Here is a 16,140-nt window from a genome sequence, read left to right on the forward strand (position 1 = left end):
GTCATGAGTGCTGGTATTGTTTGTTCCTAAAAGCTTTTTCTCATGGCTTGCTTTTTTTTTTTTTTTCTCTAGAATGGATGTATTTATTTCTTTGTTACTAGACTTATGTAGCACTATGGATTTTTTGTTTTTTCTGTTCAGGTGTCATGTATCTGTTAAGAGTTCTTTCATACTTTTACATTTCGTCTACTTCCATGTAGGAAATTTGTGTGGACTTTTTAACACATCTTGGTCAGGAGCAAAATTCTGCATTTCTCTCAGTGGCACACATTAATATTCTTACTTTGGGCTTCAGGAACATTAATTAAGTCCTTGGCAACTTCACGTATGAAAGCTGCCTGACCTCTGCAGACTTCAGAGGTATCACTTCAGGCTACACATGGTCTCTTAAGAACTGTTGGGGTTGTTTTGGCAGTCAACATTTGGACAGATCTCTCTAGCTTAGATCTCTCAAACTTCTTTTGATCATGTTGGAGGATACATGGCTGTGTTGCCAGACTTGCATTATCATTTTACCTTTGGCTATTTCTCTAGTGCTTCCTGGGTTTGTTTGGTTGGGTTTCTTTTGTTGAAGGTCATAACAGTAATTCACAGTCCAGGTAAGGATGGAACTTGAAAATGTCCTGGAAGCCCAAACTAAAATCTTTTTGATTTCTGAAAAAAAAACAAAAAACTAACTCGGAAGTATTTGGTATTAATGCTTACTACTGTATCTTGGTAATATGGTTTGCTTCTAGCCATAATCTTAGTTTTATATAATTTTGTTTCATGGCTACCTGCAAGTTGTGTACCTTACCTTTTCCCACTCGATTATGAACTTTTTTTACCATGGTTTTTAGTGTTCTCTTGCAAAACCAAGTTTTGTTAGACGTAATAATTGGAAACTAAATTTGTTTTGACTGTTTAGTTTCAGTTTTGTTCACAGGAGTGTTTTGTTGATGTTGGTTTCTCTGTTGGTCCACAGAGATTTCTTTTGATGTTTTATATCACCATTGTACTGTGAACTAGAAGTAGTTGTGTATGTTCCAGATGTTTGGTGTTATGTCTTTCCCTGTGTTGGCTAAGTGACTGTTACAAGGTCAGCATTTTCTCATCTGCTCTTCTTTAGAGTGTTGCACACAGTTGTCTGCTGGTTTCTTATAACACAAGTTATATATATCTGGAGTATAGTAAAATTGCATGGACTGTTTTTAAAACGCTATTATCTGCTTCATAAATTGCATCTCTCCCTTGACAGTGCTTGATTGCAGAAGGGTAGGTATAGTTTGTAGAATAAATGTTAGATGTGCTGCTTAGCACTTAAAGACAGACTTTTGGAATGATTGTGATAGTGGAGAACAGAAACACTCTGAATTTCTGTGATACTGCATCTTGAGCTTAATGAATGCTTTATGGGCTGTGCACTCTGCAGATATTAAAAAAAAACCCAAAAAACAAACAAACAAGCTACAACCGAAACCATCAACTTTTTTTATGAGTTGGATGATATCTTGTATAAGTTATTATTTAACTGGCTTGGAAAGTATGTATTTCTGATTGCTGGAGAGTAAGGAATGTAAAATATATGCTAAAATGGAATACACTTGTGATATTTTGTGAAAAGACTGTGTATTAATAGGCCTACAATGGAGTGTAAAGCAACATGAGATGTTAGCTAGTAGCACTAAATGCCTTGCAGCCTCTTAGGAAATCTAAGACCTGAAGCTTGTCTGTTTTCGTGTACAGGTGATAGAAACCTGTGCATGACAGGTTTATAAGTCACTAAGTACTGGCAATAACCTCTTGTAGTGCCAGAGAGTCTGAGAGAGCCAATAACATGCTGGTTACTTGTGGAGAAAGCATCACTTCAGAATAGCTGTTGTGAATCTGTTTCAGAATAGGTTAGAATTGGAAGCATACCATTTGATTAATTTTTGTGGTTATTAATGTGCTTGCACTGGCTTGTGTAGTTGGGTTGGAAATAGAGTATAGACTATTAAAAAATGCAGTTGTTAAAGTTTTTGTATTGGTGAATGTTAAATTGCTACCTCTGATACTTGATTCTAAGTGCAGAGGTAAACAGTAGTGTTTTTTTCTCTTTAATTAGATCACCCAGAAGACACAATGAGCGTTAAAGCTTTCAAGCTCGTTTCTGCTGTTGAGCGGGAGGTGTTAATGGGAGACAAAAATTACATCAACATCGAGTGCATTGAGTGCTGTGGGAAAAACCTCTATATTGGAACCAATGACTGCTTTATCTATCACTTTCTGTTGGATGAAAAGGTATCGACAGCTGGAAAAATAACTTTTGCTGCCACCAAGCAACTACACAAATACCTGGGCTTGAAGAAGCCTGTGAGCGAGTTGAAAGCAGCCTCTGCCCTCACCAGACTGCTTGTGCTTTGTGACAACACGATAACACTAGTGAACATGATCAACTTGGAACCTGTCCCCACTGGTGCTAGGATCAAAGGAGCTGTGACGTTCACACTGAATGAAAACCCTGTGAGTGGGGATCCTTTCTGCGTTGAAGTTTGCATTATCTCGGTCAAACGTCGGACCATTCAAATGTTCATGGTGTTTGAAGACAGAGTCCAGATAGTGAAGGAAGTGTTTACTCCAGAACAACCCTGTGCTGTGGCTGTAGATGGTTACTACTTATGCCTTGCCCTTACTACACAATATATAATTTTGAATTATAATACTGGTGTCTCCCAGGACCTATTTCCATATTGCAGTGACGAGAAACGGCCAATTGTGAAAAGGATAGGCAGACAAGAGTTTCTGTTGGCTGGCCCCGGAGGCCTAGGTGAGACTAAGGATTTTAATTTTTTGCATTTTTTTTTTAAACTTCTCTTAATTTCTCTGAATTTCTGAGGCAAAGATTTGCTAATTAAGTGTTATACATAATAATGATGCTTTCCTTCACAGGTCTATATTGGAATGTTGAGATAAAAAGGGAGATGGTAAATTTTTGGTACTTAGTACTATTATAACTCTATAATACTATTATAACTATAAAAAAAACACACTAAGTGTTTTCTTAATGCACAAAAATCTATGATTATTTTTATTTTAATCATGTGTGTAGAAAGCTTCATTTCATTGTATCTTGCAGCCCTTAGTAAAAAAATTGTTGGGTACCAAGTGAAACTTCAGAGATTGATACACAGTCTGTAGTGACTAGTGGGTCTTGGTATGTGGAGCCCCATGTTGCTACAAAATTGTTACATTAGTGTAGATGAGTTAATTTTTTCCTCAGTTGCTATTCAGAGGAGATCATATTGATGCCATGATGATTTTTTGCCTTTTGTTTTATACCTTTTTACAACTTCTGTATTCCTAGTGCTTTTTGCCTACATTCTTGGACTTACTTGTCAAGCTGAGAGACTAAACATTTTAGAAGCTTCGTAGTTAGGGATCAGTGTGCCCCAGACCCCAAGGTCCTCTCCAGACACATTCTGTAAACCAAGATAGAACCGTCCAGGGGAAGGCTCCTTGGGGAGGGGGGCTCACTCGAGCCTCTCATTGATCGATATGCTAATTAATAAGACCTGTAATGTTATAGCAGGTCTATTGTGGGTGTGGGCATTGCAGTGTGCATTGGGGTGCATTCGACCTGGATGTAGTGCACCTAAGGGTCCTTAAAAGAAATACCAATCCCTTTTCCCCTTCTAAATGTGTTTGACTCTTGATTTTAAGACCAGGAAAAGGCATCAATATGAAGTGTATTTTATAGCTTTTAACAGATTCACAAGTAGGTATGTTATACTACAGTGTTAGTAAGAAATTTTAGTGGAAGTAAGTTGCATCCTAACTCCTATAATAGTAAATGCTGTCCTAACTGTAGATGTTATTAGATACTACTAGTTTTAATGCTCCCATTTGCTTAATTTTTTAATAGTATTTCTCAGCTCTGTGTTACAGATAGTTTAAGTATTGCAAAACTAAAGTTAGATTATGTGAAATCATGCTCTTGTCTAAGAGATGACTGTAAGGACTACTGTAATCTGCCTAAATCAACAATATGCTGTGAGGTTGGTAATCTTGAGCTTTTTTTGGAAAAGCTGCAGTATCCCAGAGCTGACAGACCACAGGCAGAAGGCTTTCATGATGTTTGCCATATGACTCTCCTTTCAGGAGACGTGGTTTATGTATTTTCCCTGAAACATCAGGAATAGCATGACACAAAGTTCACAGCTATTTAGGTTCTTAATTCGGGTTTTGGCTTTTTAATATAAATTCCAAAGAGAATCAAGTGTCCAATATAAATTCCAAAGAAAATCAGTTGCTTATATTGAAGTTTTGCTTTGTGACCAGAATGCAAGATATACATCAACTCACCAGCTTTTCTTTAAAGAAGTAGACTCTCAGTAGAATTTGAGTTTATGTGAGTTAAAGATGTTCCAAGATGAACTTTGGGGGTTTTTTTTTACATACAGAACTTTTCTAAGTCATTTTGGCTGCCCATGTCCTATTAAAGCTCTTAGTTGTTTTAGATGTGGACATGTATTTGTAGACATTAACTTTTTAGCAGTGCTAGGGAAGTTAAAATTTGTGAATTAGCTGATTTTCTAAGAAGATTCCAGTCTTATTTTCATTTTCTAAATTTGTTTAGGTATGTCAAACCAGATTCTGTTTAAGTAATTTCTCTTTTCTTTCCTTTTTTTTTTTCTTTAAGAATATAATTTCAAAAGCATAATTGTATTTAGCTATAAATCAGAATTTTATTTAGTCTGACTTTTGCTTTTGTCTAGTGTCTTGTAACAGAGATATATGAAAAGAAGGTTACTTATAAAATCCAACATCCTTGTGTAAGTAGAATGTCCTGGGGTTAGAATGTCCGGTATGGGAGATCTTAAGCAAGTGCACTTCTGCTGCAGTAAGCATGCTATAAACTACTCTTTTCCTCATGATACAGGCAAACTCTTTCTTGTACTGCCTCAGAGACCTTATGGGGTGTTTGCTGTCAACAGTACAGCTTTTCCTTGCTTAATTAATCTTTTTTTGTCTCCTGTTCTCTGTTGCCTTCCCAATGATGTTTTGACTAAGTATTATCCATCTTACTGTTCCTCCTTGGTAGAATTCCTAGTGTCTTTAACACTTGTCTCTGAAGTTGTGAACATGGTTGGGCACCTTTATAGTAGATTAGCATTGTGCATCTTGATATCTCAGGTGGGCCTCTGCTGTAAAGTGAATGGACTTGAAAAGGCTTGATGGAAATCTTCAGTTCTGATTTTGATTTGCTTTCATATGTCTCATTGATTAGGGCATGCTGGTTTGGCACTCGTTAGAGCATCTATGCTAAGTTCAGCCTCTTTTACAGAGGTGGATATACTCTGCATTAATATATTTGGCTTTAGAGTGTTTGAAGTGACATTTATTTATATTAATTTGCTTTTGAGGTAAGACTGGAATTTAGATTGGCAAAAAGCAAGTGCTCAAAATGATAAAGTAAAACATCTCTGAGTTTATTGTGTATGTAACCTCTTTCTTTCTCTGGAGTCTGGATTTTAAACTGATTGTTAGAATTGTTCATAGCAAATCCTTAGCCATTTGGTACTTTGTTGTCTTTACTTGCAGTTAGTATTTAGCTCCTTCTTTCAAAAGGAGGAGGAGCTTCATTTTTGGTGCTTCTTCATTCTGTCCAGTAATTAGTTAATTTACAATTGAAAATCAATTCTTTCTGATATGTATGAAACTGCGTACCAAAATTCAGTTTTCGAGTTGGTGAAGCTCTTGTTGCATGTTTTTAATCAGATTTTGTGCTCTACAGAGGCTTTAAGTGTTTAAAATTACAGCAGACGTGTCTTGATATTGGCACAGGATATGCTTCCCAGCACCAGCTGGAGCAACTGCCCCAAAAGGTCAGAGGTGTCGGCTCAGGCTGAGCTCCCAATGGAGAGTGCAGCTCCTCAGCACCTTGAGCTGAACAGAGTGCCTCCTGCCTCTTCCTGAAACTGGACCAAGGAAAAATGTTGTCCTTGCCCATGGGAGATGTGTACTTGATTGAGGATTTCTGTTGCCAAGTAAATGAGATGCAGTAGGAGGTCAGCAGAATACATGACACCAGAGATGGCAAAAAGGAAATTAAGTCTTCTCCAGGATCCAGGCATGAGCCTTCAACCTCCATCTGTACAGAGGGGAAGGACAGGATGTGTCTGCTGTTCTCTGATGGCTGACACTGGAAACTCATGACTTCTCATAATTGGAAGAATTATCTTTCTCTCCTGCTGATCCACATCTATATAATATGCTCAGTGCTTACAGTAGCAGATGAAAAGCAGAAGTTCTGTCCAACAAATCATCTGAGCCTGAACAGTGCAGGAGCACCAGAGGAATTAGCAAGTAATAGTAGTGGGAGATTCCCTCATACTGGAGATGGGGGTTTTCTCATCCAGCCAGCTGGTAGGGAAGAACCTCTTGAGGAGGAGTATGTGGATTGTGCAGATCACCAACCAATTGTACAACTTGTGGTAATGGGGTTTGTCTTCTAGGACTATGGATCCCTCTTTAAGGAAGAGATGGGATCCCCCAGGTCAAGTGAGGCAAAAGCGTTTTTGCCGACTTGTCTGAACAACATGGTGAGTTGGATTTAGATTAGGCATGATGGTGGTAGGCTGTGTTGGCAAGCAAATCAGTGCAAGATGGTGTGATTAGGGACTTCATAAGCAGCAAACAGAGCTGAAGAAGTTCTGTTTCAGGCATATGCAGAGAAAGAAGTCTTTACAAAACATCATGGTAGTGGAAGCTCTCTCACTTTTTCTGGGAAATCAGCACAGGTACGTGTTAAGAGCTGAAATGGGGGTTACCCTTTACATGGGAGCAGTAGGAAGATGTGGTGGGGTGCCTTGGAACAAAGGAGGAGGCAGATGAGAGTTTATGGATTTGGGTTAGAGGGCAAACTAACATAGTTGACATTGCGGTGAGTGCCTGGAACGGACCACTTCATCAGGAAGAAGGCGTAGGTAAGACTTTCTTTAGGTAACGGGGAGAGATCTACGTTTGCAGGCCCTGGCTTTTAATGTAAACTTGAACCACTCCAGTACCTGCTAAAGGGGCCGCACAGCAGAGACAAGCAGTCCACGAGTTTTCTGGAGTGCATTGATGGTGACAGAGGAGCTGATGAAGGGGTGTGCTCTGTTGAACATTAGTGTGTTATCAACACTGTTCTCATACTGAATCCAAAACACCAGCTGCTAAGAAGAAAATGAGCTCTATCCAAAACCAGGGCAGAGGCCAATGTCCGTCTGGCATTGACTCTGCTGAGCACCATGAAGGGCAACAAAAAGAGCTTCAAGTATATAAGCAGCACAGGAAGTCTAATGGAAGCCCACTGGTAAGTGGGGCGGAGGACCTGATGCCAAAGGGCATGGAAAAGGCTGAGGTGCTTAATGCCTTCTTTACGTCAGTCTACTGGTATGACCTTCTTTCAGGAATCATCAGCCCTTAGGAACAGTGGGAAAATCTGGAGCAACAAATACCTGCCCTTGGCAGAGAAGGATCAGGTTATGGAACGTTTAAATAAACTGGACAGACAAATCCATGGGACCTGATAGGATGTTCCCATGAATGCTTGAGGATGATGGTCAATGTCATTGTGAGGCCAATCTTTATTATATTTGAAAGGTCGTGAAGATCAGAGGATGTTCCTCAGGACTGGAAGAAAACAAATGTTTTCACTCCTGCCTTAGGTGATCAAGAGAGAGGAACCAGGGAATTACAGCCAGCTGTACCCTGATCCTCAGGAAGGTGATTTGGGAAAATCCCGGAAGCTATTTCCAAATATACAAAAGGCAAGAATGTGATTTGAAGTAGTCCATGTAGATTTAAAAAGGGGAAATTACCTGACCAGACTGAGCATCTTTTGTGATCACATGCCGGCTTGGCAAATGAGGGGACAGCAGTGATCCTGTGAAGTTAGCAAGGCTTTGATGCTCTCTGCCATGACATCCTTTGTAGACAAATGGATGAAGAATGAGCTGGAGAAACAGTTGAGGTGGATTGAAAGCTTGGCTAGAAGATTTGTAGTTAGCGGTGCAGAGTGCAGCTGGAGGCCAGTCACTACTCTTGTACCCTAGGGGGCCAATGCAGGTCAATATTAGCATAATTTCAACAACCTGGCTGGTAGGGAGGAGCACGTTTTCACCAAGTTTGCAGATGATACAAAACATTTCTTTATCTCTTGGTGCTGAAAACAGTGTAGCTTTGTTTTGGGTAACTCTTGTAATTCTTGTGTAGCCTTTGCAATTTTTAATACGGAATTGATTTCTGGCCTCATCTCAAGTTTCATCAAATGCATTCCTGTACTATACAAAGGTTGTGGTTTCTGATTGTAGTTATGTTTATTGTTATCCTTAGGTGAAAGCTGGATGAAGACAGAAAATGCGTCATTCTGCCACAGAAGCCCTAGCTATTGAACGCAGAGGGATGTAGAGAGACATTGACTTGAATGCATACCCTTTCACTTCCATAAAGGATTTTTTAAATTACCTTAAAAAGAGCTTTTTCATTTAAAAAAAGTATGGGGTTTATAATTATTTGTGTTAGAACATCATAAAAATAGAAAAGCATAAGAATTAGTCTTTCAAATAGAATAAGCCCTAAGTTTACTCCTGATTAGTATGTATTTAGTACAGGTTTTCTCCCATGTTTTGAAATGGGATTATATCCTGGAATAACAACTGAAAGCCTTTAAAACTGGACAGTACATTTTGCCTAACATAAAATTTTACTTCTGAGTCATAAGAATATCAAGATCTAGAGAGTAAATTAGGAATTATGTATTATGACCCAGAAAGTATTTTCTGTAAGGTACTCTGGTTGAAAAGCTGATCATTGTAGTGAAAAAGAACCCTTAGTCAAGGGGAAGGGTCTGATCATTTGAAAGCTGCTGTAAGGGATCCAGAAGCTTAGTGTCTACACTGTAGTTCTGTACAAATCTACAACCTTCTGTTTTGTTTTCTCTGTTTTTCCTTTTTTTTTTTGGTTTTTTTTCATTCCAAAGAGGTCCTTGTACTCAGATCGCCTTGCCTCATTATCCTCTGTTTGGAAGAGATTTTGTAAATTGAATAACATAATCTTTTAATCTCTTCTGTTCTTTAGAGCTCAGACTTATTCTGCCAGCTGTCAAGTGGCTCACTGCTGCCAAAGATCAATTTTCATGGGCATGTCTTTTTAATGGCATGAGAATACTTGTTTTAAGAGGTGTGAATTTATATTTTGAACAGAAGTTTACACTGTGCTTCAGTATGGCTCAGCTGGTAAATGGTTACTGAACTAGGCCTGAAAACTGTAACTGAAATTTTTCTTCAATTAATGTCTCAGAATTGGGAAGTATCAACTAGCCTGAATAGAACCAGTGGCATGTGGTCCCAAAGCAATTTAAAAGTCTGTTAAGGTAGGAGAAGAATGGAGGACAGAATAGATATGAAGAAAGGTAGTGACAAAAAACCACCCTGCAAATTATCTGAAATTTTAATCTGGTTATTCTGAAGACAGCATAGGAGTTATCACTGGGATAATAGAAAGTCTTTACTCTGTGCTGCTTTATACACAGCCTCTGCATTTTTTCAAATGATTGAAAACACAGATGCTTCACAGGAAGTGACTCATCCCAAGGAGATGGGCCCTTGTTCTCGGAAAATGTTGGCTGTAGCAAAAGTGAAGAAGTGTGGTAAACAATTGTGTCCACTAAAATGCTCTTTAGACACTTGACACTACAAGAACAAACACATCTGCATTGCTGGATTGGTCAGGTGGTGCAGGTCTGCAGCTCCTGCTAAGGCAAGATTGTTTGGAAGCTGGATCTCAACAAGTGTTACTGTTCTGAAATGAATTCAAACTACATTGCATAATTCCTATAAGAAAGCTCTTAAACTTATTAAACTTGAATAATTCTTGCTAGTTTGTTTCAGTATTCATCTCTCCTCAATTTTTGGCATTGTCTGTTCCTGTGCTAACAGAGGATGAAAAAAAAAAAATTGAACTGAATTAACCAACATATCAGTTCAGGTCCAGGGAGGTGTGATATGTTGTTACCATGCTGCCTGATACTGCATCTGCTCTGAGACTTTCCATTGCTGCACCTTGGTACCTGCTTTGTCTTGGGAAAACAACAGTCTTCAACTAGCATGAGCCTGAGGCTTTGTTTTTCCCTTTTTGTAGGCATGTTTGCTACTGTAGATGGGATTTCGCAGCGCGCCCCGGTGCACTGGTCAGAGAATGTGATTGGGGCAGCTTTGTGCTTTCCTTACGTGGTTGCTCTCGATGATGAGTTCATTACGGTGCACAGCATGCTGGACCAGCAGCAAAAGCAAACCCTGCCTTTTAAAGAAGGTCACATTCTACAGGACTTTGAAGGTATTAAAAAGGACACTTTGTCGCATCAGTAATTCTGGAACAACAACTGCAGTCTCTTGGGTTTGTTTTTTAAACAAAGTATCTAACAAGTATGTTTCCTGTTGAAACTTTTATTGCAAATGCTTTGCTGGTTAGATTCCTTGCAGGCTTTAGTAATCCAAAATTCCACACTTCTAACAAAATGTATGCTCATTAAATGTGCTGTAATTGTCAAGTTAATTGTTGGGTAGGAGTCTGTGGAGTTAGAGCTTTATCTTGTAACTTGATTGTTTCTTTCAAAGGAGCAATGTTAATTTAATGCTACAACTCAATAATTGTGACCTACAGGTATTTTGTCCATTGACTATCCTGACAAAATTCTATCTTATTAGAAAAGAATACAAAAGAATAATACATTCTAAAATATCTGTGTAAGAGGTTTAAAATTGGATCTTTCACGTAGAATTATTAAATAAAAAAGTGCAAAAATTCCTATTGATCTCTTCTTCAATTGAGAACTCTTAAGTGTGGAATATACTATGCTACTACATTTTTTTTTTCCAGAAAAGCTACAAACTCTAGCACTGTGAACTGTATATTACTTGCTAGATTTGGTGTACAGCTTAAAATTTTCAAATGTAAGCCTGGGGAAATACCTGTTAGTTAAAAGTTCCTACTCTCTGGAATCTGGCGTTAATTTCAGTGACTTTACCAGCTTAGTTCATCATGAGTGATTCTAGCCAATTTCTCTTAGAGTAGAACAAAATCTGCTGTAACTAAATAAATTTACCATTATCTCTGTATTTCTGAGCTGGAATTTATAGGCAAACTGTACTATCTAGTAAATGTGGTAGCAGGAAAGGTCACTATTGGGACTTTAACGCTGTTTAGGTTCTTGTATCTTAAACTGTGTATCTTAAAGACTGTTTCTGATATTTTTTTTTTTTTTCTGTAGAGGCTGTAAATTGAATATATCTGTTTGTTCTGTCCAGGAAAGGTGATTGTTGCTACTAACAAGGGTGTGTATATCTTGGTTCCACTACCTTTGGAAAAACAGATTCAGGATCTTCTAGCTAGCCACAGAGTGGAAGAAGCCCTTGTTCTAGCAAAAGGAGCTCGAAGGAATATTCCAAAAGAGAAATTTCAGGTCTGTCCTTCCTTTAATTTTCATGAAAATGCAAATTTCCCAGTGGGGTCATGTATTCCATTGGTCAAGTGATTGGAGAGGGTGGGGGAGGGATTTACATTGTAGAGAAGTTGTAATACCTGTTATGATTTCAGCCTGAGGAAATAGGCATTCTGCTAAATTGCTTTGTACTTGTAGAGGCTGTGACATTGGCAGGGTTGAATGCTGTTGTTCTTCTGGGGTTTTGTTGAATTTTTTCAAGTGTGTGACTTGAGAGAATTGAAAACACAGCAAAACAAAAAAACCTAGTGAGAGAAAATCCAGTGGGATTCTTCCTTAGTACTAGATTGTTACTATTTGCTATTGCTGTTTAAAAATGTATCCTTTATTTCAAATTAGAATTACGTCATTTTAATTTTTTTATTGAAGATTCTCACCATATTGTAAACTCCACAGTAACACCTACCTTCGAAGTCAAGTGATGGGAAATCTTAAGCAAATAAATCCTACTTCCAAGCTCTTACAAGTAGCACTTGTACTGCTGTGTAACTCAAAGGTTTTTGTGTGGCAAAGTGTCTTACAAACTCTCTGATTAGAGTGTTGATTAGGGATTTGTACTCACTCCCTTCTACCTGTGATTTATATTGCAATACATGTTCTACTGTATTTGCTCCTATTTAGAGAATTGTAAAAAGCAGCATGACATCTCTACTCATAGAGTAGGTGAATAAATATTTGACTTGGTTTCTTTGCTATTGTAAAAGAAAAATTTGATCTGTGACCTGCAGAAAAATCTGTGTTTTTCTTTTTTTTTTTTAATATACTTTGGAGCATTTTTTTGCCATTAAAACAGTTGTGTTACTTCTGGTTTGTTTGGAAAGGTGTAAAGTTTGGAACATGTGGAAGTTACAGGTTTGCAATGGTTCAAAGTTATTCACACTGTCAGGATCTTTTTTTTTTTTTTTTTTTAATTTCAAGAAGATTCTAATTCCTTTTCATTTCAGTTTCAGTCAAGGCACTTGAAAGGCAATCATTAAATTAAATGAAACTTGTATCAGCTTTCATTTTGATCCTTAACTCCTCTCTTAAATGAGCAGCTAGGTGACTGCTGGAACCAAAAAGGTTTTTGAGAAAAGTCTTCCCATCCTTTTGTGAAAGTCCAACCACCTGAAAGTGCTTGAAGCTGAAAAGTACTTAGGCAAACACAGAGTTCAGCTTCCAGCGTGTTTTGCTTTGCATCTTCACTTCCAACTTTTCCCTTCCAATCTGTTTAAAGAAGCAAACAAAACTCTTGCTGTGGGGGCAGGATGCATAATCTAAGCAATGTCTTCTCTGTGTGATGACCTATAATTTTCCAATTATTTCTTTACAGTTTGTGGATTTAGTGTGGGAGATGACTTTCTGTGTTTTGCCACAGGATGAACCACAATTCATTATCTAAAATGCATGATGTAGAATCTCATTCCATCTTAGTTTTCTTGTGTTTAGAATTTTTCAGTCTCTAAAATAAGTTACTTTCTTTTTTACAAATGTCTTAAATGCGCGGTGTTGGTCTTCCTGAAATTATTTTGTTTCCTAGAATATTGTAAGCTCTTTCTAACTTAGTGTGCTTTTAAGGGTGTTCAGTTGCTTTAAGTCAATGCTACAGCTGAAAACCAGAAAACATAGTACTTGTGAGCAAAATAGCCTGTTCTGTTTCTGGAGTGTATTTGCAAACTGATATTAACCAACTTGAATTGATGGAGTCTCCCACTGACTGGTATTAAAATGGCTCAACTTGGCTTAGTTGTTGAGACTACTCCAGTTTTTCAGAGCTTGTCTGTAGCTGGAAATGTAACATGATGAGTTTTGTGTGGTGACTCTGGTACTTGGTGTTGTCATTACAGGTTTGTTACAGGCACGTCAGACTTTCTTTACTGTAGTCTTACGCAGTATAAATCTGATGGAGCTCAACAAATTAAATGCCTTGCATATGTTTTTGAAACATTTCTTTGGCATACTTTAACTAATCACACAGTCACTCATTTCTAACTCCTTTCTGAGAGCTATCCTCAGATAATAGATATCTATTTTCTAATAGGTATTTTCTAATAGGTATTTTCTAATAGGTATCTTCTAATAGGTATCTTCAGGTATCTATTTTGCAAGCATTACTGAATCCTGAGCTGCTGACACTTTAAAGGCCTTATTTTGCCATTTTGTACAAGCAGTAGGAAGGAGTGCATAGGGTTGGCATTAAGGCACTTGATCCAGGCACTATAATTTATCCATACATAATAGTGATTATTATTGTCTGTTTCATGAAGTGTAGTGTTTCATGAAGTGTAGTGTTCCCTTTGTCACATGGGGCTTTAGTTCTGCAGTTTGCAATGGCTGATGCCATCTAATGAGTGACTTGAACTCAGGGTGCTGCAGGGCAGATCTTGGGGACATGGGGGTTTTTTTCCCTACAGTTCAATACTTTGTCATTGCATGCATACATGGGTGCATGCTCTCCCTCTGTATATCACCATAAATATATATTGCTGGTAATGCAGAATGATGGTGGAATAGCAGCAGTGAAGTACTGTACTCTCAGAATTATTTGTACAGTCAATATTTAGTTACTGGAAAGTAGCAGGTCATACCATAGTAGTTCTAACCTGTTATATTAACTTGTGGTCCCTGCAGACTGCAAATTTAGCTCTGCCATATCAGAGGAAAATGTCTTTGTTTTTGAGCATCAGGAATTCCTGCTAGGTAAAAAATGCTAAGAAAAAGTGTTCCAAGGAGATGACTCTGCTGGATATCATCTTTGATAGAAGAATACAAAGGCCTTTCTACCATGCCACCATGAAATGACTGAATACTACTTATTAATTTTTCAGGACAGCTGACGTTTGCAGAAATCATGGTTGATGGTAGTGAAGACCTTGGTTAGATTGACACACATCTTGCATAGGTATCTCTCTTTTCTTTTTTTTTTTTTCTTCCTAATTCTTTTTAGTTTCAAAAAACATATTAACTGCACGCAAATCTGACCAAAAGACAAAGTGGCTTTCTAGAAAAATTCTTTTGGACAATATAGTTGGTAATTCTAACTATTTTAGAAAAGACTTTTTTAGTAGTTGAGAGAATTAAGACTTCACTACAGCAATCACAGCTTCAGTAGTCATCTTTCTTTTTCCTATTGCTTTTTCAGATGTGAATTAATACAAAACTTTTGTCATGTTTTTGTAGCTACTGTTTTTTTCTGTGAATTCAGTCAACAGTGCAGAATTTGCCTAAAGAATTGCAAGTCCTATGGTGGTTCTTCAGAAATTATAAAGGACTAAACAAGGTGTTGAATTTTGACTGGGTGTGGCCTAGTACCTTTTGAAAAGAAGCCTGTTCCAGATCTGACAAATGGATCTGGAAGAACAGAAGGTGTTTTTTTGGTCATAAACAGAAGTTAACTGTGTGTGTTTGACATGTAGGTCTAGCCCATTCTTAAACATCTGTCAGAAGGGGAATATTGGATTTTCCAGTCTGGTCTTTTTTCTTCCATAATCTTTACCCAGGGCATCTTAATATCTAGTATTTATGCTGTCAGCTAAAAATCTACCTGGATACTGCTTATCTCATCATTACTTCTTTAAAAAGTTCTGAAAGTGTCTGTCTGTAGATATTCCACAACTTTTTGTTTCATGTCTTTAAAGGAAAATTGAAGATATGTCAACATTTAAATGAAAGTGAATACTACTTTACCAGTTCAAATTTAAAACTGGTTCCTTCAGCCTATAGTTACACTATCAATGAGCTCTTTTCAACTTTTTGTTAAAAAAATGCTGTACAGACTAAGCTCTGCAATTAAAGCAGTGCTTTCATTGAGATTATTTCAAATTTTATCACAATACCATAGTTGACTAAATATGTAAATTTTAGTGATCACTCCACTGCAAAAATTGAAAACAGGTTTGGGGGGGGGTGGAAACCCAGCCTATCTACTTTTGATACTAGTCAGCAGGGTGAGAAGTCTTTCCCTGGAAAGTCAGGCTGGATTTTAGCATTTTTCTGCTGCCACGAGATGCAAATATTTGCAGATTGAAATCCGTCAGCAGTGTCCTTAGGAAGATGACCAAGTGGGTATTCATCAGTTCACACATTACTGTGTATTGATGTAATAACACTGTCAGAAATCAAAAAATATTTTGGCTATTTTGTGAGTTAATCCCCTAAAGAAGTTTTACTTTGTAACTGTAATTAAATTCTCTATTAGCTTTAGTTAACTCTATTTTTAATTATTATACTTGAATGTAAAGCATTAGTTAATATAAAGATGTCATGGGGTATTGTTAATTTAATTTTATATTGTTATATTTGTCTGAAAAAGTGTGCCTGATAACATTTCTCTGTTACCCTTTTCTCCTATGCACTGGGGACGCAAGAAAAGTCCCACAAACTTACAAAGCATTTTAGAGACTTGCTAACAACAGAGATTAAGTATTTCCTTAAGACAAACCATTAGTAAAGCACAGACTAAATGGACTGAAGCCAAGCTTTTCTGTTGGTAAATCTATAACCTTTAATCAAGGTGAAAAATCATCAGTTAGAGTGTCAGTCCACTGTACTTGAGGCTTAGTGCTCTTCAGCAATTCCTATCTGGAATATGTTCCTATTGTATTGTCATTTCTCTGAGTATTTTTATTGAAAATGGTTTTTTAAAGTCTAATATT

General features: G+C 37.5%; 1 protein-coding gene across 1 annotated transcript in view; it reads left to right on the forward strand.

Moving 5' to 3' along the window:
• The window catches only part of TGFBRAP1 (transforming growth factor beta receptor associated protein 1), a 37,470-nt gene that overhangs the window by 753 nt on the left and 20,577 nt on the right, over nucleotides 1–16,140 (forward strand). The window contains exons 2-4 of the mRNA XM_069005283.1: nucleotides 2,087–2,788; nucleotides 10,147–10,341; nucleotides 11,313–11,467. Of these exons, the coding sequence (XP_068861384.1) occupies nucleotides 2,104–2,788; nucleotides 10,147–10,341; nucleotides 11,313–11,467 (1,035 nt within the window). The 5' untranslated portion in view covers nucleotides 2,087–2,103. The remainder of the gene's footprint in view (nucleotides 1–2,086; nucleotides 2,789–10,146; nucleotides 10,342–11,312; nucleotides 11,468–16,140) is intronic.

This window comes from Aphelocoma coerulescens, chromosome 1 (genome assembly GCF_041296385.1).
Source record: "Aphelocoma coerulescens isolate FSJ_1873_10779 chromosome 1, UR_Acoe_1.0, whole genome shotgun sequence".
In the NCBI taxonomy this organism is placed as follows: Eukaryota; Metazoa; Chordata; class Aves; order Passeriformes; family Corvidae; genus Aphelocoma; species Aphelocoma coerulescens.